Here is a 25,184-nt window from a genome sequence, read left to right as displayed (position 1 = left end):
AATTACTGGAACTGAACTCGAAAAACACTGTCCACTTTCAATTTCACAAGAGAAGTCAGGAGCATTAGTGACAATCTGACTGCCGAGTTTAGGTTTGCCTGTTTTCCCTTGTTTGTTAAGATCAGAGTTCATAATCATACGTCTTTATCAGACATGTCTATGAAACAAGCTCAAAGTCTAACGTTTAACACGTTTTAGTCGGATCTGAGTGAAGAACTGACATTAACAGCAGCTTCCCGTCAGTAATCTAGTGTGAACCCAGTTATTGACTAGATCTCCACTGAAGACATGAGTCTGTTTAAAGGTCACCAGTGACTGGAGATAGAAACACTAAGAGATACCTCTGTTCAGTAAGTAATGTTATCTACTTGTGGCCATGGAAAAAAAATTGTGAAATGAATGAAAACAGTCTTGAGCGTAATGAATGCAATGCTCTCGCAGCAGTTATGAAGAAAACTCATTGAGCTTTCATTATCCTGTTACGGCTGCAGCTCAAAGCCCATGAGATGATGCTGGGACAGCACTTGTAGGCATAGACACAGGAGTGGAATGAATGCTGTCAGCTTTGACTTGCCCAGAATGTCCTCGGGTAAAATCCATTCCACTGCAAACACAGCATGCAGAAAAACAAGCAAAATGATGCCCTCATTTCACGATTCAATACCACAATACTCAACTCACGATGCGATATTATTGCGATACTCCAAGACATGATAAAAGGTTAACAATAAATGCATTGTTGTTTAAAATGCTAAATTTGGTGTTACATTGTGTGTAAATTAATAGGATGGACTTGGTGCTGAAAACCATAGCACAGGACAATAGAGACGATCCTGGAGCGGAAAATACTAAATTATTTTAGGCGAACATGCTTGTTCTCTGTCATTGACTAGATATATTTATAATAATGTAGGACACTTTTTAGTGGTAACATCAGACATGGCATTATCAGGATACAAATATTCCTATCAGGTTGTAAAATATCATGTGGTCCAACTCCAGTATTAATTTTTAACACTATACAATTTTTTTTTCAATAGGTTATTACGTATTACATGATGATTACACCACATGCCATTTTTAGATATTTTAAATTTAAAATGAAAAGTTTTTCAAAATAATAAGAACATTCCTATTTGGTTAACAAATGATTAACAAAATATTTTTCTGACAATTCCTTCTATGAATTAGTGGCCTTTTTCAGTCAGTCACTTCAGATGAAGCAACGACTGTTTTATGTCACACACGGCTCATGGTATCACTGACTGATTGTTCAAATGACGATGTGAAGGAAAAGCCACATGTATAAAACAGAACACTTCATTCACACAGACAACAGTTTCACAAAGGTCTTTGCACTTCTTCAAAAGAAGAACAATGTGACATTGAGGAGCTTGAGCTTGATAAAGTGGAAGATTGTAAATGGTGGCATGTATTACGAAACTTCAGTAAATGTATCCACGGCTTTTCTCATGCTGTCAAACAAACTTGATACTGACAAATTGCCTTCAGAAATCAAAATCTGCAAAAATGGAACAACAGTTTCAAAAAGTGATTTTCACTATTATTTACACCAAGACCTGCATTTTCATGGGTTTAAATAAAATTGTTATTAAAAGAGACAACTTTGTTCATGAAAACCACTCCTTTCCTGGTAAAAAAGGAAACTTGATTTTCAAGTCAATGAAATTGCGACAGCTGAATGTTACATTTTTGACAAGCAAAACATGTCAGTCTCTGAGCAAAATGTAGGTCATTTATTTAAGCCACGAAATAAACATCATTCCATAAAATAAGTATAATGAACTACACAAAAAAGCATTTCGAACTTCTCCAGCATGTTTTATAATTAGCCAAATATCAAACATAGTTCACCTCCTCTTACGCCTATTATCAAGCCCATCAAAAGTTTATGCTTGGCTGACAGCCAGAATATTACAACTAAAAACAGGCGTCACTCACTCATGGCCATCATTCGCTTCACTGAAAACTGTCCGGCTTAGAAATAAATCATTAATACCTTACGATCCGTATTTACGAGAAGCAGAGAAAATTCAGATGAAATTCACTCATTTCTTGGAAAACCAACACTACTGGATGTTTTGACAGACATTTTTTACCAAGAACTACGCAATATGATTCTGACATTCTTGATTTTAATATTTTCAATTTTAATATTTTTCCTTTTGTCATAATTTTAGCAATGGATGAACTATTAATAACTAACTTTCTTTCTTTCTTTCTACCTAATCTATCTATCTATCTATCTATCTATCTATCTATCTATCTATCTATCTATCTATCTATCTATCTATCTAATTATCTAATCTTTTTCTTTCTACCTTTCTTTCTTTCTTTCTTCCTAATATTTCTTTCATTGGAACTAAATCTTCTATCTATCTATTATTTATCTATGTTTCTAACTAATCCATCTATCAAACTTCAGATTACTTTAAACTTCTTCAAACTCTCTTGTCTGGCTTTCTCAAGCCAACTTAAAGTTTGTCCCATCCAAATTTTTTTTCTAGTTTTATGTAGTTTAAAGGGTTAGTTCACCCAAAAATGAAAATTAAGTCATTAATTACTCACCCCCATGCTGTACCAACCTCGTAAGACCTTCGTTCGTCTTCGGAACACAAATGAAGATATTTTTGATTAAATTTGAGAGCTGTATAACTACCACATTGGCTCCTAAGGGACTGCCTCTTGACGGCCCAGAAAGTCAATGAAGAAAATGTTTAAATATCCCAAGTGACTACCGTGGCTCAACTATATGTTTATCAAGCGACGCAAATACTTTTTGTGCGAAAAAACAAACAAAAATAACGAGTTTATTCGACTATTTCTTTTCTTCCTTGTAGGCCAGAAACGAGATTTCCTTAGATTTCCATGACGCATGCGCGAGAATTGCGATCTGCTTACACTACTTCAGATCGCAATTCTCGCGCATGCGTCGTGGAAATCTAAGGAAGTCTCGTTTCTGGCCTACAAGGAAGAAAAGAAATAGTCGAATAAACTCGATATTTTTGTTTGTTTTTTCGCACAAAAAGTATTCGCGTCGCTTGATAAACATATAGTTGAGCCACGGTAGTCACTTGGGATATTTAAACATTTTCTTCATTGACTTTCTGGGCCGTCAAGAGGCAGTCCCTTAGGAGCCAATGTGGTAGTTATACAGCTCTCAAATTTAATCAAAAATATCTTCATTTGTGTTCCGAAGACGAACGAAGGTCTTACGAGGTTGGTACAGCATGGGGGTGAATATTATAATTAATGACTTAATTTTCATTTTTGGGTGAACTAACCCTTTAAATACTATCTACTCGGTTGCTTATCAGATTAAAACAAATAATACAGTTTGATAAAATGTTTAATTTTCTAATAAAAGATGATAGATTTTTACATGATTTGTTACATTTAATTAGGCCGACCTCTTAGCAGATTTTGACTCCTATACACAATTCCTCTTCTATTCTACGTTACATGTGTCCCTTGGAAACAACTTTCGAAGGCTTAGTTTTAAGAAAACATGAAGTTAATCGCATAATATGAGATTAAATGGAGTTCTAAATGGAGTTCTAAATGGCGTTAAAGAACCCACAAAAGTCATTGACTACTGTACGTTTACATGTAGCCAATTTTCGGGTTATTCGGGTTTAGCTCACTATTCGGGTTTCTGAAACATTAGGAATAACCCGTTTACATGCGTGAGCAGAGAGAGTTTCTCCTGTATACAGGGAATTGCAATATTCCGATGTAAAACGGTGACGCGCGGTTAGCGTCTAGACGTACGGACAACCTTAAGACACAATATGCGTCATTTCCGATTCTTCTTCCTGTATTCAAAGACAACAACAACAGCAGCACACGGATAATGAATAGTTTGGGGCAGATAGCGATCGCCTTTGTTTGCGCTTTGATGCTGGTCACGTTACTGACCTCGCTCCAAAAGTATGCTGTGCTGTGTCTCGCCATGTTTACTTCCGGTATACTGCACGCAGTATTCTCTACTCAAAAGACCAAGATTCCTTGCGAGTAGAACATGCGCAGAACACAAATCCCTATGGGGATATGCCGATGCGCGTTTACACGACCAAATATTCGGGTTAGAAAAGGGGTAGGTATAATATCCCGGTTTTTAAAATCCACGATATGAGCACATTCGGGTTTTTGCCGGTGTTTACATGGCCGTTCGCAACCGGGTTATCGATTCGCTAACATCCTGGTTTTGTCTTGGTCTTGAATTGAATTTTAGGGCGCTGTATGTCCCCCACCTGCCACAAATCATTTAGTATACGTGCAGTTCTATGAATATGCAAATGAGCCCCACCTCCACTCACTCAGCTCAGAGATCCACTGGTTGATGATCACACGTTGATCTAATTGGTTACAAGGTAGTTTGTGACAACAGAAACACAAGCGATTTCACACCTGTTTTTGAAGACTGTCTTTGGTTCACTGCTGTTTTAAGGAGAAAATACTCAGCAATGCTGTCGACTTATGAATTTACACAAGGTTTGTCTTAAAGCATACACTCTAAAATATGCTGGATTGTTTTGACACAATTTTGGGTCAAATATGGACAAACCCATCTATTGGGTTACATTTTGAAATTACATTTTTAACCCAATGTTAGAGTTTGTCCATATTTGACCCAAAATTGGGTTAAAACAACCCAGCATTTTTTAGAGTGTATTAATAACACCACATGTAAACAACATTAAAAGCTTGATTTTCACCACAGAGGGACTTTAAAAGACAAGAAGTTCACAAAGTAGGGGCGAACTGGGAAAAACCATGAAGATAAACTGAGCTTGAGCTTTTGCCCTCAGGGTAGAACATGTATTTAAGACACATAGACAGCGTGTCAGCCTGTGATCTTCAGTTCTCTAACACAATAATTATTCTCAGGGAATAGAGGAATAACACTCTATTTAGGAGCTACAGCAGAGCACGGTTCATGTTTCCATTACATTTAATATGGTACATCATTTTAAAGGGTTTTACAATCAAAATAAAATTCAAATAAGTGTCGTGATCACCTAGAGTATAACAAAACAGCGGCCTTTATCCCATCAGAGTTTTATCTGCCATCCATCGTCAAACAGAATATATAGTAAAGTGAATGAGTTGGCTATTTATTTATTAAAAAGTGTACATTTCAGGTCCTGAAAATGCCTCCAATTTAAAAAAAAAAAAGAAGAAGAATCTTTTTGTCTTTACTAGTTCAGTACAGTAGTAGTTCGGTTATGTGGAGAGACAAATGAATTTTAAATGCAAATATTCTATGTAGTGTCTCTTCATATAAGCTCATGAAACCTTGGAAAAGAATTACAAAAATAATGTATAGATGGAACACAGATCACACTCCTACCAACTTAAAATAACAAATGCATTTGATGTAAAACTAGCCAGAGTCTTATTAAAAGCCATACTTAAATGTGAATTAAGTAACAAAGATTCCCAAAATGAGTTAGTTAGCTTCATGGTGACTGCCATGTTGAGGTCACATGACAGGCCCAATACTACTCACTTTATTTCATTTTCAGACACACACTTTTACTAATGGAATAAATGTTTTGTGTCTGCATAAGGATTATAAGGATTATAATAAGGATTATAAGGATTATAAAAAAGGAAATTATAAACCGAGATGCACCGATCGACGGCCACGGCCAGGGACCGAACTCGGCAGGCTTCCGCATGATCGGCCTGATCACCCATGGTTTTGCTGCCAGGCAAACTCTCTTTCGTCTCATTCACTCCGGTTAAATAGTGCTTGTACTGTGCATCATTTTACTAATTCTCGCAGGTTTCGCATTCAGACCAAAAGTGCACAAATACACACTAAATTATGTCAAAATGCCCATCTTTGCTGAGTATTCAGTTAAACACAGTCCATTTTAAAACCTAAGAAAAAATATAAAGAGCCTATTGGATCAGTGCAAAAGCTCTTAAAGGGACAGCAGCCTAATAAACCTGCTTCTGTCTGCCAAGTTCATCAAAGAACAGAAGACAGAAAATCTTGCTGCTCTTCACTAAATGGAACGTGCCATTCGCGTTGTAAATGGAAGCGAATATACGAATACAGGCCTCACACAAATTCAATGTTTATACAGTTAAAAACTTTAAAATTCAATGAATATAATCTTCTAAAAATAATGTATAAAGCACATTTGAAAACATTACCTGAAAACTTGCGAAATAGATTCATCAAGAGAGTTAGCAAATTTAATTTAAGAGGAACTGAAGTCTTTCAGAAACCTGAGTTTAGAACAAAATTAAAGGAAAGATGCGTCTCAATACAGGGTGTCAGTCTGTGGAACAATCTAGTGAAATTAAAACTTCAACATCATTATTTGTTTTTAAGAAGAGTGTAAAAGCATTACTAATAGAAAAATATAATGCATCTATTTAGTAGGAAAATGTGTTATTTGATTTATGACTTTGCATCGGTGCTGCAAAGTAGATGTGTGTTGTAAGTGTACCTCTTTGGAATTTGATTTGATTTATGTTGGTAAGGGCAGACATTATAAGTTTATCTTCTTTTTGCTCCTTTTCATTTCTTTTTCAAAGAATTAAATAAACATATATGAATGAATGAATGAACTTTTGTAACTAATATGAATTAATCTGTATTTAAAGGAGCTAAACGCAAGTCTCTGAGTTTTTGCAGAACTACGCTCCCTCTGGCGACAAGCGAAACTGCAACCAGAGCTGTGCGCGTTCATGGAGGAACACACGTTTGCACAAGCTGTTCATAACCCAAGGAGCATCAGCCGCACACTGTGCGGCACACATCTTTTGTTACAGTCATAATGAGGTAATACAGTTATAAATCTGCAAGGCATTTAAAATATATGAAAGGAAAGGCATTCGAGTAAATTACACACTTATGTGTGAGAGAGGGGGAAACGGGGGTTGTAACGTTAGAAAACTTCGGTTTTTGTTTCCATCTATCTCCCTGTGCTTACTGTATCCACTTATGATTGAATTACTATGGAAAAACGTTCGTATAGCACCCGTTTGAGTCCTAAAGCAGACCGGAGATCTCTCCGTTTGTTGAAAGCCTTCCCGATGTTGACTCTCGTCTTATTCCGACGCCTGGCACTGGACAGACTGAAGTTTTATTTTCTTTGTCTCACGTGGAGTTTGCATTGGGGTTTGAACTACAAGCCGGTCTCTTTCCGCGCCATATACAGATTTAATGAAGTGCACATCACCGAAAGCAACAGATATGATCTGGATTTTATTAATCATCGGCTAATTTTAAAATCAGCAAAGACAGCAATAAGAGATATCGGCAACAGGCCTGGTAAGATCATTTGATTTCTTTACTTTTAATGAAGATGGTAGTGTTAAGCGTCTGCGACTTACTTTCACTTTGATTTGCGATAGATTGCGGCGCGCTGGCTTGATGAAGGGGCTCAGCTCAGCTGCTCATCTGAGGTGATGCGCATCGTCATATATGACTAAAATAACATGACATATAGCTTGGTTTCAACAACCAGATGATGCATTATACTTGTCCAGTTTCGTCTGGAATGCGGCCCAGGCCACGTCCTCAAGTGGTTTGAGCGATCGGATTCAAATCCGTCTCTAATGCGTTTCGGAGGGCATTTACACCCTTGTCTTTTCACGGTCGAATAGCTATCCGATCACAGAAAACGCATGAAGTGACCAAGTGTAAACAGCCCCTTTGAATCCATCGTCTACTTTTGTGGAAAGCTGACTAGAGTTGTGTCGCTCGAGTTGTCTTCTCTGATACGGAGAACGGCGGCGAATAGCTACACGAACCAGCCAGACAGCCAGGCGAGCGTGAACGCGCATGACGTCACGCCCAGTCTCAGATTCAATCCGAATCCCTCTTATATATTTCACTGTACAGGATTATAGAGGCGATCGCAGTGATCAGAGAAGGGCTCATTCAGCCCTTCAGGCGATTGTTTAAGCATGTATGGGTTAGAAAAGGGCTATTTTTAACATGAAATTTTGCGCAATGCACCTTTAACTTACAATGAAGATGTTATTTTACATTTGTTTATTTTATTTCCTGCCTGAATACACTGTCCACCTGCAAAAACTTAAATCCGTGTTTATTTTATTTCTCCCTTGCATTTATTTGTGCTGTTGTTTGAAATTTGTTTAGTATTTATTGTTATACACATTTTTTATGAAACTTATTTTATTACTGTCTTTTTACTTACAATTGGCATTCAAAAAAAAAAAAAAAAAAATCTAATTTCTTTAATTCTAAACAACTAAGTAAATTTTTAATATCAGTAGAGCAGAAATGTTCAGCTGCTGCTGTTGGAAAGGCCCCTAAAGTGCACTAAAGTGTGTCATTATGGCCAAGCGGTGCCAAGCCTGCTGTCAAAATAAGGAAGCACCTTGCGAGGGTATTTTGGTTATAAACCGAGTGCACTCAATCATGTAGGTTGCGAGTGGTTTCTCAAAGGGAAAATACAACAAAGCTCTCGAGTCAGCTCAAGCTCAGCATGCCATAGGAGCAGCGTCCAGCACAGTCTGCAAGCATGGGGAACCCTCCCCCTCCTCCCAAACCAGGACTGAAGCAGCCAGTTAGACTGGCTCCTCGTTCAGAACAGCCCTTCTCAATTGGTGGGTTGCAAAACCAAAACCATGAGTGGGCCGCGGAGTGTGTAGTCTAGACGTGGGGAGGGGTTTAACTGGTGAATATATGTGACATTGTGTATGTAGATAAGGTTTGTGTTGTGGATTATGTGTCATTATGCCTGTATTGTACAACAAATTGCCTTTCGGGAATATTAAAGTTTAAGTCTAAGTCAAAAAACAACAGCAAAAAATGTCACTCTGTAAAAATGACTATTATTTTGAACACAGTTTAAGTAAAGACTAAGAGTGCCAGAGAAAAACATGTTGTCCTGATTCAGTATGTGCTGTCAAATGAGAGGCTATATGTCAGTGTCATTATTTGGACGTTATTTTCCTAATTTGTTACGAAACAAAAGTTTCCCAGAAAAGCTAACTTTCCTGTCCTGTCTGACGTGCTGTGCTCGAGTTGCGCTGTCTATCACTTCACTAGCCTATAAAGAGAGAATTAAATTACAAGCATGTATTGTAATTGGATTGTAATAATTAGTAATGAAAATTACCAAAAAGTACCAATAAATTACTTAACTGGTACGTGTTAGCTCTGAAGAATTTATTACTTCCATCTTGATGTGCAAAATGTTTAAATTTCATCAATAGTGGATACTACTTTTAACACAATGTCCCTTCAGTAAGAGACTTGCTCTGGAGAAACAGCAGTGATGGCTTTATTATTAGGGAAGGTATTGGATGTGTCATAATTGTCTTGTTTTAAATCATTTAAATACTGAATTACTGAAATTGATTTGACTCATAATATCACATTTAACATGCTTCCCCCTTATTGAGAAGCCCTAACCAGACACATGAAACACAGCTGATCTAGTTATGTCTGAAACACATTTATGATGCTTCCGAATCAACACGAACGAAATAAATTCAAGTCATTCTTCAATATTTTCCTCTGAAGAGCTTATTTTTAATCGCTTCCATCAGCCATCTATCACTTATCCATCTGATCAATTCACCAAGGATAAAAATCCATCATTATTCCTCAGACCTCAGAGAATATCCACAACTTTATTATGGATGACTTTTGATTTCATCTATTTTCACTTGAAAATAAATTGTGGTAAAATCATTGTAAGGAGGTCAAATTAACACCGTGTGATTAACCGTGTGTGATTCTTCTAAATGACTACGGCTGTATTAAGATGAATGTCTAGGAGATTATGATCCTTCAGTCTCAGCTTTTTATGAATTATTGACAGCAAAGTCAGCCCCATTATTATGCATGGTTTCAATACTGTAGATGAAAGACAAAAATAACTTCATTAAAAAGCAATCAGTCACACTGAAAATGCTGAAAGTCCACACGCTCTGCGTGCAGACACGTCACAGTGAGGGAAAATTCTGGAAACATCTGCAAAGAAAAGGTGGAAACATCATGTGCTGAGAGGATTCAGTCCCTGCCAATGATTCAGCCCAGGACGACTGTGGCGCTGATGAACTTATCCGCTCCCTTTATACAAACCCAATCATGCAAACTCAAGAGCTGAGGCAATGTCACGGCACTGTTAGACACGACTCGTACAGCAGTTGGAACAATGGCAGGGATCATAATAATCTCTATTCTCTTCCATAGGGCGATGATGGTAGCATCGGGTCAGTAACCCAAAGGTCAGAGGTCAAACCCTGATGGGGTTTGCCAGGGGATTGTTTTCCGCGTTCACTAGGGCTGAATATTAATATGCCATTTGAAAAATGTATATACCATTTGAAAAATTAACAAGTTAATAAAAATATTAATACAAAAATCAAAATCAAACTCTTGTTTGCACTGGGGAGGGTCTGCAGGGTAAACACGGCGGTTTCGGAATCGGGACAGGGTTGGAACCGCATGAGGGAGAAAACTGAACATAAAATTGCTTTTTTACTTTTCTGTTTTATAAAACAGTGCTTTACTGAAAAAAGAGTGTCTGTGCCTTTAAATAAATTAAATTATAATAAAAAAATATTAGCCATTATAGCGATCCGTCACACCACATCAAACAGCGTCAAAACAAAGAATGTCGAATTACGTGATAAAATGGACAGAATTTGAGAGATGAGAATTTGTTTCTTGTGAAGTAACAAAACACAGAGCTTATTGTGATTATTGGTGGTTTAAAGTTGTTAATGGGCGATAACTCTGTGTGTGTTCATCGGTACATGTGTACCGAACGACACGTACTCGGTATGAATATGTGCACCGTTACACCCCTGGCGCACACTCTTTCTGAGCTCCCTAAAACGCCTCAATTGTGGTCTTGAATTTTCTTTCGGGATGAACATGTCACAATATTCCTCATTTAAAAAAAGAATAAAGGGAAAACAGTAGTGCGTTGAAAATGGCGGTTATGGTAAGGGATGGGACATTTCCCAAACACACTCAAAGCACTCGACCAATCGCAACACATCGATCCAGCCGACCAATCAGAGCACAGTGTGCTTTTCAGTAGGAGGGGCTTCATAGAGACAGGAACTAAACAGAGCGTTACTGACAGACTGGGAAGACAGGAGCTGCAACAATGGAGAATATGAGCCTGTCACGAATTCTGTCACGAAATATAAAAAAATACAAGTGCTTTTGGTGCTCCTTAATGTGGCGTGACAGCTGTATCAGTTCAAGCGGCACGTGAGCAGATCATTTCAATGAACATTAGAAGGAAATGTTAAAAGACACAGTATAACTTACTGAATGTATCATGTAATCGCTCAATCAGCATTGAGCAGTGGAAAGATGTTAGCATTTGAACAATAGAAAAGCAATTCAGTGACCATAAACTCAATAGATAGCTAGAAAAAAAACAATAGAGGCACAATATATGCACTATATAAAACATATTCACTATAACCTGTGTCTACATGATGAAAAAACCTGGAAGGAGCTAAAAACACATTTCAACAGCACCTGTGATTGTGTGTAGAGCTGCCTTTCACCAGATTCACCTCAGGTATTACTCATGAAGAGAAACAGACTGGGTCTGTGCATTATTATATATGACCACGTTTATCAATTGAGGCGGCCAAACTCCACTCGATGTCCAAGTGAAGCGGACATTATTATGGTCTGTGACACTGGCTAAGATTCTGTGTAAAGAACAAATCTGCTCCTTAGTTCCACGGACACCCACGAGACCCATGAAGAGCTGAGGCTACAGATGGAAACGTGTGGAGGACTGAAATTAAACATGTTTATTCTTATGTTGCACTTTGATGTATTTAAATTATAAAATTATCCGTTTTACTTTCAGCTTTTCTCCATTGGTTTTCTCTCCGTTTACTCTGTTAATTTATGCGTTCAATAGCAGATTCAAATGAAAATGGCTTCCCCATCACAGCCGGCTGAACACGTCTGCTTTCTAATCGAAAGTGTGGGTAAATTTCGGTTTTAAAGGGGCGGTTGACTGCTTTTTTTCTTTGCATGATTGTGTTTATGGGGTGCAATAGAACATGTATTCGTGGTTTTTCTTTTTTTAAAAGTCTTATTTTTCATAAACTTCACCTTTATTGTCAGCCGCGCTCTCCTCTGTCCTCGAACGAGTGGTCGACTTCCTGATTTTATGAAACCACTCCCTCAGAAACAGGCAGTGGTCTCAGATTGGTTAGTTTGGCCCGGTGTGTTGTGGTTGGCTAAACTGTCGCTCACGTTGTCCGGAAGGTTAACGCCATTACGAGCGAAACGTGCATGTCATGAGCTCCGGCCCAAATATGTGTCGAACTGCAGTATCAGTTCGAAGCAGAATCAGACCAAGAAAGCCGCGATGAAGAGAGTCAAACAGAACCTCACCACACACGGCTCTTACTAAACGTTTCTGAATGATAATTTCATACATTTTTTATCTTTATACACATTTGTTTTACACAATAGCATCTGACTGGCAACAATAGCAACTGACTGGCTACTAATGTTATTCACAAATAGCGTTGGCATTAGTTTACGTTCTTGATCAAATCGAAAATAACGTCATAAAACATATATAAATGAAAAATAAATTTAAAATGATTAAGTCTTAGCCTACTTACTGGTTGTGGCCCAACAACTGCTGCCTCTTGTTTTAAAGTTGGAACTGCTTCATGTTTTAGGAACAGTTTCTTGTTGAATCCGGTGTTGAATTCGTGGAGATTCTGGAAGCTGTCTTCCGTATGCGCAGCACAGAGAGCTAACTTACGATCGTCATTTTCAGGAACATAATCAAACATAAATTGTATCCATTGTTGACGAAGTACAGCGTCCGTGGGTAGCCTTTGGCGCTCGGGTGGTTCTACATGATGAGAATTTTTTTTCATAATGTTGACTATGTGGTTAGTAGTTGTATTTACCTTATTTTAACAAGGTACTGCAATCATCAATGGAGAGGAATGGAGCAGACAGAGGCCACTTAAGTGCAGGGGCGTATTTTCGCCCAAAATGTTCGGGATTCGGCTATTGTGTTCTACAGTCGCCATTAATCATGATTACTGTGGCGAGCAGGACGAGTGAGGACCGTGTGGAGAAGTGTGAGGTCTCGTTTCAGGCCAACAAGGAAGAAAAGGAATAGTCGAATAAAGTCGTTATTTTTGTTTGCACAAAAAGTATTCTCGTCGCTTGATAAACTTATAGTTGAGCCACTGTAGTCACATGGAATATTTAAACATTTTCTTCATTGACTTTCTGGGCCGTCAAGAGCCAGTCCCTTAGGCAGTCTATGTGGTAGTTATACAGCTCTCAAATTTAATCAAAAATATCTTCATTTGTGTTCCGAAGATGAACGAAGGTCTTACGGGGTTGGTACAGCATGGGGGTCAGTAATTAATGACTTAATTTTAATTTTTGGGTGAACTAACCCTTTAATGATCCGTTCTGAGCTCATGGTTGGCATAAAGGTGCTTGCTGGTGATGCTGAGTGTTTTATATGCGTGTCATGTTATCCTTTATTTATTAACTGTTATCAGTTTATTTTGCACTGATTCACTGATAGTGTGAGGATGTATGATGTCACGAGTATGTACGAGTACATACATCTAAAGAATGAGTATTTAGTCATTGACAAAGCTTAAAAAAAAGGTGTTATGACTGTTTTTATGTTGGGCGGTATAACCAAATAATGAGTATTGGGTGAAAATAGCAGGAGAGACGGAAGAGAAAACGGGCAGCAGCATCAGCTAATCAAGCACAAATTAGTGCATAAAAGGTCACCAAAATTAAGTATTTGAACCTCATAATTAAATATAAAAGGAGAAAAACTGCAAAAAGAACGTACCTGAAATACTTGCTGTATCGCAATAAGAATCGCAATAATATTGAATCGTGGCCCAAATATCGCAATACTATCGAATCGGCACATTTTTGCCAATTCCCAGGCCTATCTCACTGTGAACAAGACCTTAAAGGGTAACTAAACACCAAAACAACTTTTTTTAGTTAATGATCTGTAAGAATGGAGCTTCATAAATGCTGTTCATTGATTCGAGTACATTTTTTGACAATTGAGTATAAAGTGTTTTGATTTTCAAATATATGGTGTAAAAACGTCTGAGTGCTGCCCTCTTCAGGTTAAACGGAAAGCTCCTGCAGTAGGGGTACTTTCTGACGTAGGGAACTCTCAAACGCCACTCTGTCACACCCTTGGTGCGAGCTCACCACGCCCTTGGCAGCCCCTGGTATAAAAGCATCTGGTTCCGTCAAAACTACTGTAGCGAGTCAGGAGTTGGATTTATGAGTATTGAAAACGATCAGGATAGCATATAATAGCATCTAGTTAGCATAGCATTTATATAGTTATTTAGATTATTTTTGAAAACGACCAGGATAGAGTATTGTTGCATCTATTTAGAATAGCATTATATAGATAATTTAGATTATTTTGTGTAGCTAGTAGGATAGTACAGTTAGGATAGCTTCAAGTTAGCATAGATTTATCAGTGTTTAGTACAGTGATCAGGATAGTAACGGAATAGAGGTGGACATGGGCTTCTCCACACGCAGTGCCAAACACTGCTCCTCCTGCATGGACTCCTCCACCGCAGCGGCGTCTTGATGTGAGTGATCATGGATATTTTAATCACAATTTATGGTTAGGATAAAGTTAATCGTCTGGGGTCGACAAACGAGCCGGTGCATTTTGCTGGATTTTTTCATATAGCGGCATAATATCAATATGAATATATGCCAGCGTGCGCTATTGAGATCAACTCGACGACATAACTCATCAGATGTCGGTCGCGATGCGGGAGTTAAGACCGCAGTTTGAGCCAGCAGCTCGAATGGATTTGGCCCCGTGTATACATACAATTCACTCTCATCCACTTCAGGTGAAGGTGAAGGTGAGGGAGAAAAGTCCTCGACTTCAAATGGCCGCTCTGTTGCAAAGGCAGCTACTTGAGTCACTCCAGACCAGTCTCGCTCTATTTTAGAGTCTGACAGCAGCTGTCACTCACGGCGGGTCTCAGGTGCACGCCCCCTAGCCCTGCTGGGGTCTGCCCATTTTTTCAGCATTTTTCAAATATTGCTAGTGGGTGGAGTCAGGCTCTGACCAGGGGTTTAGTTACCCTTTAAAGTCCCTGTAAAGGCAATTCTACAAAAAAATTCTAAACACATTATAAATGTTACATATGTATTGCTAAAACATTTTACAAAGACTGTGAACTGTGAAGTACTGAAATGTGGAGTTAGACCGTTCAACAGTTTTTCACCATTGTAATTTTACGGATTGTTTGGGCGGGGATAAAACAGGGCTCGATGACGCACTGGAGCCCAAGAGCTCTCTCAGACGCCCCTATAGAGAGCCTAAGTCCCGCCCCTCCGCTTCCGGCTCATGGGACCTTATTTCGGAAAAAATATGAGTGGTAGTCAATGGCGAGAGACAACTTATCTTTTTATTCCGTCTGAACTGTGCCCTCAATTACACATATGATGTTTGTCAATTTAAAAGATAATTCTGAAGGTCAAAAACGTTGCAGTTTGTCATAAAACAGAAGAGTAACATTTAGTTTTATGTGAAAATCGCTCTATGAACTACATCTCCTGGGAAGCGAAACAACGAGTGAGATCTGCTGCTCGTGTGTGTGCAGTCTGGTACAAAACACTCAGGTAGGACGGCGTAACGTTACGATTATAACGTAAGACTGTAGAAACAATGACAGACAATAGCCTCAGTAAAGTTAGCTTCATTCATTGAGAGAAAATGTGCGCCTTTGTAGTCTTTGTAATTATGTATTTCCACAGTCTTATACCTCAACGGTTTTACATCAAACTGCGACTTTCTTTACTTTAAAATGTATCTTTTAAATTGACAAACATCATGTGTAATTCAGGGCACAATTCAAACGAGATCAAAATATTTGTTGTCTCTCGCTATTGACTACCATTCAATATTTTTCCGAAATAAGGTCCCATAGTGGTCGACCGGAAGGGGAGGGACTTAGACTCACTATTTGAGTCTGATCTCTCCCCAAACACACAATAACACTCCCCGAGCACATTCGCATTCACCGCTCAATCGCGAGTGACTGTCAGTACTATTAGTTACTACAGCTGAACCTACAGTTTTCTAGCTAGCTATGCCTTCGACACAGACATGCATAGGCTACCTGGATGCGATCATGTACAAAACAGATCGGTATCTTCATTTAAATTCCTTAAAAACAATCACATCAAGAAGAGGTTTGTAGGGAGCCTACCTTGATGAAGAAGAGCTGAGGATCACCGCCAACACCCGCCTCTGTAGTGATCATTTTACACTGTTTTATAAACTTTCCTCAGAGACAACTGGGATTCACTGATCCACTGTTACTGGTGAACGGGGCTGAAACCACTATCTCCCGCCTCAGTGTTCGTCCTCCCGTCGCGCAAGCAGTTTCACCTAATATCACCATCGACAGCGCCCGCTAGTGGGCGTGGTTTCAGCACAGCCAGCGGACACGCCCCCAGCGTTTGAGAACAGAGATAACTGCTCATTTTTTCAAGATTTTGATAGCTTATTTTATGTACTTGCCAGCTTTTTTATAATTAAAATTTGGCTGGGTGGCTAATAACACATTTTTCTGTGGTGTGACATACTCAGAACACATACTTAATTTTGACTTTACAGGGACTTTAAGAGTACAGTTACCCCATAGGGTCTGTCCTACTATTAGGAAACTGTCAGTTGCTGTGAATGAGAAAACATCTGCAACATGACCAATAAGTCAATGCTGTGGCATGCATGAAACCAGAGACTATGATGCAATACATGCTGAAGGAAATAACCATACAAAAGCTTTCCCAATATCTCCAAGAGTGCACTGTGGCAGACTGCTGTCTTCTCCATTCACTGCAGGTTTCTGAAATATTCTGGCTATTCTGAGAAATCTACTAAGAGAGTTTCCCTTTTACCCTACATTAGAGTATGTTGAAATTGCTAAAAAAATCCCAAATGCAAAAAAGCGTCTGGAGATTCCCTTTGAACAGATATGATGCAAATGCTCAACAATAAGAGTTTTATATACGATGACCCCTGAACTAACAACCAATATTCCTGCCACTATGACGTTATTCATATCGTATTGACGATTGATAAAATTATTTTTTAAAAAGATTGATGCAAAGAAACTCAATATTGCAACATTAAGTGCATTTACATACACAATATGCAGATTACTATCAAAAATGTACATTTAAAAGTACAAAAACCTTTAATTATTAAGTGTGCAGTACAATTCTACATTTAAATGTTCAACTTCTCATTTACAATTGTTTAGATTCTGCAAGACATAAATTGGTACATGCTCAACGAACATGACAGTGACAGTTCAATCAAAAAACAGCAACGCATTTGCTATAACACTTGTATGACACTCCATGACACATTTTGTAAGAATAATGCAAAATGCTAAAACAAAATCCATCTTAAGACAAATGTTTCTTTCCTCCCTCTCACTCAAGCTTAGTGGTTAATGATGGGATGGTAACTGAAAGGTTGCTAATACCAAATCTGAAAATACTTCCATATCCAATCCATAAACTACTGTGCCACACACTGAACCTCAGGATGAAGATGTGTGCCACGTGACAGAGCTGTGGCTCTGGACGCAAACCCTACAGGACCAGATCGCAGTGAACCACTCCACTGATTGGCTGGTTTGATCAAACATCAGCAGACAATGAACACAAAGGCTGAACAGTGATGTTTGTGCTGAGGGTCTATGGTAACTCTCACCCAGCACTGGTCATTCACTCTGCAGCGGATTTAGAGTATTATTATTGTTACATAATTTTATTATTATATTTTACATCTATTATTATTATTTACACTGTTATAACGCGCATTTAGGTACATCGCGCACAGCATCATCATCACATGGAAATCAAATCATCGTTCATCTCGCCAGCCAGCAAACAACAATAAAGCTCCGTCCTGAATGAAGACGAAAAAACTGAATACAGTGACGAATCCCAGTGTGTTTTTCTTCTCCTCTTCTCCTCCTCCTCATCACTATTTGATTCTCATTTATTTTTCACTCATGTGTATCCTTGTGCTAAAGTGTGTTAGCATCACTACTACATGTGAACGAGAAGCTGCAGCTACACACATAAACATGCTTAAAGTGTGTTTTCTGTCAAACACACAATCGCATTTAGATCGAAACTGAATGTATGACACCAACAGTGAGTCTTGCAGAAGTGAAAGCGCGTGAAGCGAGTTATCGGGAATCGTGCAAAACACTGAACGAAACACCAAAACAAACAGGGAAACTCACCGGCAGAATGATTTACATTCAGCAACAGTCATTTAAAGCTGGACGTTGAGCATCACTGTGATTTACTTCAGCTCAGTTTGAGAGCAGCAGTGTGTGTGTGTGCGCGCGCGTGTTGTTGTTGCGCGCCCCCTCAGTCTGGCGTCAGTTGGTACAGTCCTGTATGAGTGTGCGCGCGCTCAGACGTCATCATGCATGGCGCAATCCAGATGTTGAGGACATCCGGGGTTTTTCTTTAAAAGCAGCTTTTTTAGGGTGTGTACTGTAGCTGTAGCCTATATACATCTTAAACAATGTAATAATTAAATGCATATAGGCCTACTCTAAGGTAAGACTGTGCAGATGCATTTTATTTACACATTTTATTTACCATTATGTACATTTTGTCACAGTCCTACTATATGAAACTTGGTGTTGTGTACTGCAAATCCCTGTTGGTTGGTTCCTAATAAATTGCTTGCAATGATCCACTTTTGTAAGTCACTCTGGATAAAAGCATATGTTAAATAATTAAATGTGAGTGTAAAAGGTTCAAATACACACTTAGAAATTGTTAGAAAGGCCCAATGTTCAGGGCCATGTTCAAAGCTTGATGCTTTAAGTTTCTTTTTCATTAGTGGAGAAAAGAATGCACAAAATGACTGCCCACATTTTAATAGAAATTTAAATTACTCAGTATTAAAGGTAGGGAATAGGCAATTTTCTGAGCGGCTAGCAATAGCAAGCTAGCTTTGAAAGCATGAGATCCCACCCTTCCTTCAGACCATCTCCAGAGCCACTTCTCCACCAAACACATGAACACATACACAAGAGTCACGAGAGCATTAAACTACCTCATGTCTCAAAGCACAGAACATTACAATAATAATGAACATAACCAACTTACAGAGTGCTGACCTGGACCACCTGACTGCTGCAGTTTAATTTCGGTGATGATAATGTTGCCATTGAAACATAATTTCGAGTCTTGAACCGCTCGAGTAGCCTATAACGTCACAGGTTTGCATCACACCAGAGTACAGTATTATGGTGTGAACGCAGCATAAGGCAGCTGCTGTTTGTGGCGCTCGGCGACTGATTGGCCTGTCAGAGTTGTGTTCGCTATAGAGTGCCGAAGTGATGACGTCACTTTGTAGGACAACTCGAAAGCTAGCGGCGCATGGGTTCCCTCGATCACTTCGGCACTCTATAGGGAACACAACCCTGACAGGCCAATCAGGACCAACGCTAAGCGGAGGGGTTTGTATTCGCTATCACAACCGCCTTGCACTACATTATCTTGCTTATTACGTGGCTACCTACCAAATAAATCAATAATTTGAAACAAAATATTGATTTAAAACGAGTTTATTGATTAAAAGGAGTTTACCCTCCAGAGTGAACAGAACAGTGTCCATGGCAACGCTCTGTTTTTCATGGCAACAGTGAGTTAAACTTAGCAGCGTCTGTTATCAGGAAATAGCAGACCGTATTCTGCGTTACAATTCAACCAAGCCGTGTAATAAACACACATATAAATACCCTTAGACTACTTAACTAGTGATTACTATCAGGATGTGAAGACTTTCAGCCAGCATAATGTAACGTGTTTCTGGAACAAATCAACTACCCAGCCTTTATACTCACAATTGTGCTTTTGTACTATCATAGTGAAATTTATTACAGCAGCATTTTGTACTCGTGTGATATTGCAAAATTGAACATTTATTGTAGAGTCAAGGGAAACTGCCGAGCTTTTGTAACTCGTGTGTATGAGTATGTCCTGGGCAGTGATGGGTTTGATTCGCAGGAGACACATGCGATTACATGAACACTGTACTGCAATGCTTGCCTGACCTTCTGGTGTCTATTGCTAAAGATAAAAGTATCTGCAAAATTGATTTATTGATGATCAGTATCTGACTGACCACCAGGTCTTTGTTTACCTCTAGATTTTTCCAGTATGGTAATTGATTTCTCTTTTGATGTAGTCTGTGCTGCTTCATTTTGTTGTGATGTTTGCGTTACTTTACAACAAAGTCTCCTCCGAGCACAAGCACATATGCACTCAACAAAAAACTCATGACTCATGAAAAACATGATTGTTCCACATGATGAAAACATATCTCTTAGAGAAAGCATGACGTTTCTTGAATCAAGTTAGTGGATTCATCTAAGTTGAATTTAGTTTAGTTCATCCTACATGTTTCTATCATGTGAAATAAAGTTCAGCCAAAAATACTTTTCTGTACACATGATTGGTGTGCAACCTGAGGATGGTACTGGTTAATTCATGGCATTCCCATATAGTTGCATTTTTATGTAACTTGAACTCTTGTTAGCTGGTCCTCCTCGACCCAAACACATACTCAACACTTCACCACATGCTAAACCCCAAGAAACACCAACATAACACAAACTCTTTTAAATACCAAAGCAATAGATTAACAGGTCTCGCAATCTTGCTAAAAATGCATAAAATAACACTTTATGTCAACACTTACATCTGAATACGTCCCTACTATAATATGTAAAAAACAGAGCACCAACAGAGTAGTATGACCGAATACATACACTGTCAAAAAATATTGTTGGTTTAACTTAAAAAAATAAGTAACCTGGTTGCCTTAAAATTTTAAGTTCATTGAAATTGAGTTAATACAATGAAGGAGATTGATTTAATCATCAGAAACTCAAAATAGCATGTTATCTGAACTACATAAATTATCTAAGTTGATTTGACAAAAGAAAAAATGGTCTTCGGCTTCGGGCGAGATTCTGTCAGTAAGAACATGGAAGATGTAGTACCCGAATTTCATACATATTCGTACTATATACAGGTAGAGCACTCTTTTTACCTGTTAAGTAAATTAAAATTAAAATGTACCTTCTCAAACTGCACATTTTTTCGGACATAGCATCGCTCTCCCTGACAAGCCCTATACGAGTGCAAATCCAGTTCTCAACATGAAAACATCGAGTTAAGCAAAAAAGTAACTGTACAATTACGAACGATACATGTTTGAACGATAAACCTGGTGCAATGTTGTTAAATCCATTTTCATTAAATCAATCATATTTAAGGAAGTGAAATTCGACAGGAAGAATATGCACTGCCCCAAAAAGCGTTGACCCTAAATCACACTTGATGTCATAACAATAGAAAATGAAGGCAAGTTCACCCAGCAAAGTGACCGCAGGAGTTCAAAATGTACAAACATTTTCTTTTCTCTTTTATTTTTGTCAGACACTTTGCTTGAAGTGTGCTTTCACAATAAGCACACAGTTGCTTTCATATTTCCTCCATACAAATACATTCACTCATTTTAGGTATGAACTACAGTAAATGTCCAAATATGTTTTAAGGCCATTGTACAATCCTCAAAACTTGTAAAAAGTAAAAGAGGAAGTTGAAAATTGGTTCTAGTCCATTTAATGTGAGGAATGGCAAAGATGGGCTTCAGATATCAGCTGTAATCAGCACATCTGGGTGGAGGGACAAACAACACTCAAATCCCAAAGAGCGCTCTTCAAATCAAATCTTTAGTCTAAAACAGTGCTGTGATGACACTGCCAGTCTCTACACATGCAAATATATATAAAACCAAATATATGTAAGTCCATCTGATGTGCATAAATGTCCAGTGTGAATTTAAGACAGAGAAGCATTATTAGTGGAAAGCGCATGTACCTTGACAGGAACAGCAGGTCTGAGTCTGGCCGACGGCACCATGATGATCTGTGTTTCTGCCAGCACTGGCGAACTCTCAGCGCCGTCCTGGGAAGGAAGTGACGTCATACCCACGTCAGGTATGTCCTGGACAGGACATGACATCACACCGGCGCCAGGTGTGTCACTGGAGGAGCTGGGCTGCAGGACAGGTGTGTTTCGGTCCCCGTACAGCTTGGAGGAGCGCTCAGCAACCGCGCACAGAAAGGACCTCCCGCTCTCGCTCGCTCTGCTTCGAGCGCAGGCTTCCTCTTTCTGTTTGGCGCTGTGCACCCAGCTGGTGTGCGGCGCCCAAGGCTTGCTGAGGCTCACCACAGGCACTGCAGGAGGCGGGGGGAGGACAAGAGGCTTCGGACCCAGCGCAGGTCGGATCCCTGCAGTCCTGGTGCTGCCGAACGGCCCCGCTCCTGGATGGAGGAAGCTCACTCGGGTGAGTTTGGGACACAGCGCTGAGAGGGAAGAGTTCCCCTCTGAAGCAGGACTCATCTGGCTCATGATTTCAGATTTCCCTCGACGTAAAATCCAATTAGGGGAATCTGTGTCTCATCTAGCATCGGCTGTCCTAATTTCGATTCTCAGTGAAGAGCTCCAATCTGCTACAGTTTCACTGTAATCCAATGCTATGAGTGTCAATACAATTACTCGTAGTATTGTAATATTTTGGTGCAGGTCCTTGAAGAGACGGGTCTTGGCGAGCCCTGGCAGAGGCTCTCCGGATGGGGGAAGCGTCCCGAGAGCTGGTGTGAGACTGGCGCTGATTGGACCTGGAGAGTGACTGAAGCTGGACCCAGAGGAAGGAAGTCTTACCATGATGATGATCTCCAGTTTCCTGAGGAGAGGCTAATCTCTTTGAGTTTGGTGTGAGGGGCTCTGGAAAGCTCACTAAGGAGCAGTCCCAGAATCATGAGGGCCAGGGCTGCACGATTATTGCAAAAATCATAATTGTCGATTATTCCCTTGAAATGTAATTGTGATTATTAATTACGATTATCACAATTTACATGGAATGATGTTTTGAATAGCTTTATGCCATTGTTTGAAGCGACTGCGTGCCTTATTGTCATAAGCAAGCTGAAAATAGTCTTCCTGAAAAACTTTTTTTTTTCTTTTCTATAGCATTAAGTGTCAAAGTGTCCAGAAAGGAAATAAAGACATTATAGTAGTCCATGTGACATCAGTGGGGTAGCTAGAATGTTTTGAAGCATCGAAAATACATTTTGGTCCAAAAATAACAAAAACTACGACTTTATTCAGCATTGTATTGTCTTCCAGTTCTGTTGTCGAGCTGCGTTCAGTGACGCTGATGACGTAAGACGTTGCTGACGTGTTATCTGGTGCGCCCGAGCTTCGTTTATAGTCTGAGGGAGACGCATGCTGTAAACAAAACAATCTTCGCAAACACGTCTAAGGATTTTGAAAGAGGGGAAGACTTGCATTTTTTTTGCCCAGCCATAATTATTTGAACCCGAATACACGGACACACCAGATACCCGTCATAATCGTCACTGCAGACTCGTGAACGCGGATTGACAACAGAACCGGAAGACAGTAAACAAATGTTCACATTTAGTCTACAATACTCATGTTTTCACACACACACCTCTGGATATTTTGTTGTAAATTTAAAGGTAATGTGTTACTTTACTAAGAATTCTGATAACTCACATTACTTGCAATGCGTTTGTTACGGTGGCTTTGAAAATGCACAATGAAGAAGATACAAAGTCTTTAATCTCATACCACCACGTTAACACAAACAATAACCAACAGAACAGGGAGTATAAATACACATTCTCCTCATTCACATTCTTTGGTGTGATGGCGTTAATGCCAACAACCTCTGTAGTGCCTGAGATTTTACAGAAGAGAAGACTGCGCATGTGCCTGTCAAAGTTACATAACAGGCAGTATTGAGTTGAATGTCCAGGAACTGATCACTCTACTTGAAGGGAATAGTGACTGAAGGATTAAAACATATTCAAAACAGTCAGCCCTGCAAAATATCTATATCCAATACATGCTGGATTAAGGGACTGAGTGCTGGACATCTTAAATCCTAAAATTCAACACACCTCTAAACCTACAGTACATTGATATTTAATGATAGAAAAACTTATTTTAGTCTGTTGAGATCATCAGTGTCTTCTGTCCACTAAGACTTCTGATTTAAGGAAGTATTGCATGACTAGTACAAGTGAATATTTGCTTTGTTTTCCCTCTCATTCCTAATGATGAATCTTTCTGTCTGATCATGTTAAATGTTAAAAGTGTTTTTCATACAGTTCATTCAGCTGTGTGTTTCATGCACTGCTCATGTAGGAGAGACATGGTAAATTGACAAGTATTTGCATACTTTATACCTGCGATAGAAGATAGCACACTGAAATTTAATTTGCGTTTAGTGTGTCACCTGATAAAGTTGACAGTGTTGTCTTACCCTTGTTTCATGCAGTCCTCCTGTCAAATAATGGAGATAGGACTGATAATGTAGTGGGATTGGGAACTGGCTTACATCAGAACCTTTCAGCTCAGAAAATGAGGGCATTCTACGAATGAAATGAACCTGCAACTGATAAGAGGCCAAAGATGATTCGAGAAACAGACTGAGAGTGTCTTAAAATAAAGAAATGGGTCAAACTGTGATTGAGCTGTGAAAAGAGCATCAGTTCTCATTACTTGAACTAGTTCTCGCAATAATAGGTTTGCATCCTGCCATCTCACACATAGTATGCTTCGTTCCAGACAGGACTGCTGACTTTTGCAAAGGCTCAGTGTTTCTCGTGACATAATGAGCCTCTCCTGTTCACTCACGTCACTCACACCAGGTTCAATGGCACTTTCATATACGGTTTCCTGACAAAATCGCAGACAAAATGTGCAGATGTCTTGTTCCAGTTCTTTATATCACTGTCAGTGTGTGGTGCTTTGGAATGGGGTTTCAGTGCTGCGATAGAAGAACCATTTTCTGTTCCCCAATCGGTTCTTAACCATGTTCACTATATGGACCTTCTGTGCAATGGAAAGGATCCATGGATGTTAAAGGTACAACATGCAGGATTTTTGCAGTACAATATTAAAAAAAAACACTAGGCCAGTTTTATATATTTTGTTTAGTTTATTACTTACAATATCCCAAACGTTTTCA

General features: G+C 39.1%; 2 protein-coding genes across 7 annotated transcripts in view; one reads left to right on the top strand and one right to left on the bottom strand.

Annotated features, from left to right (window-relative positions):
• Nucleotides 1-22,549, bottom strand: part of psd3l (pleckstrin and Sec7 domain containing 3, like) — a 163,444-nt gene extending 140,895 nt beyond the window's left edge. For 2 of the 3 annotated variants that reach the window (XM_039676604.2, XM_089126337.1), the window contains exon 1: nt 22,001-22,549. In XM_039676604.2, coding sequence (XP_039532538.2) covers nt 22,001-22,534 — 534 coding nt within the window. In that variant the 5' untranslated portion in view covers nt 22,535-22,549. Of the gene's footprint in view, nt 1-16,275; nt 16,345-22,000 lie in introns of those variants that run through there. The other variant, XM_089126338.1, reaches the window with a different exon arrangement.
• The window catches only part of sh2d4a (SH2 domain containing 4A), a 96,152-nt gene that overhangs the window by 8,895 nt on the left and 62,073 nt on the right, over nt 1-25,184 (top strand). The window lies entirely within an intron of this gene.

Source organism: Pimephales promelas, chromosome 23 (genome assembly GCF_988280905.1).
Source record: "Pimephales promelas chromosome 23, fPimPro1.hap1.1, whole genome shotgun sequence".
In the NCBI taxonomy this organism is placed as follows: Eukaryota; Metazoa; Chordata; class Actinopteri; order Cypriniformes; family Leuciscidae; genus Pimephales; species Pimephales promelas.
This window is presented reverse-complemented; position numbering and strand designations above follow the sequence as displayed.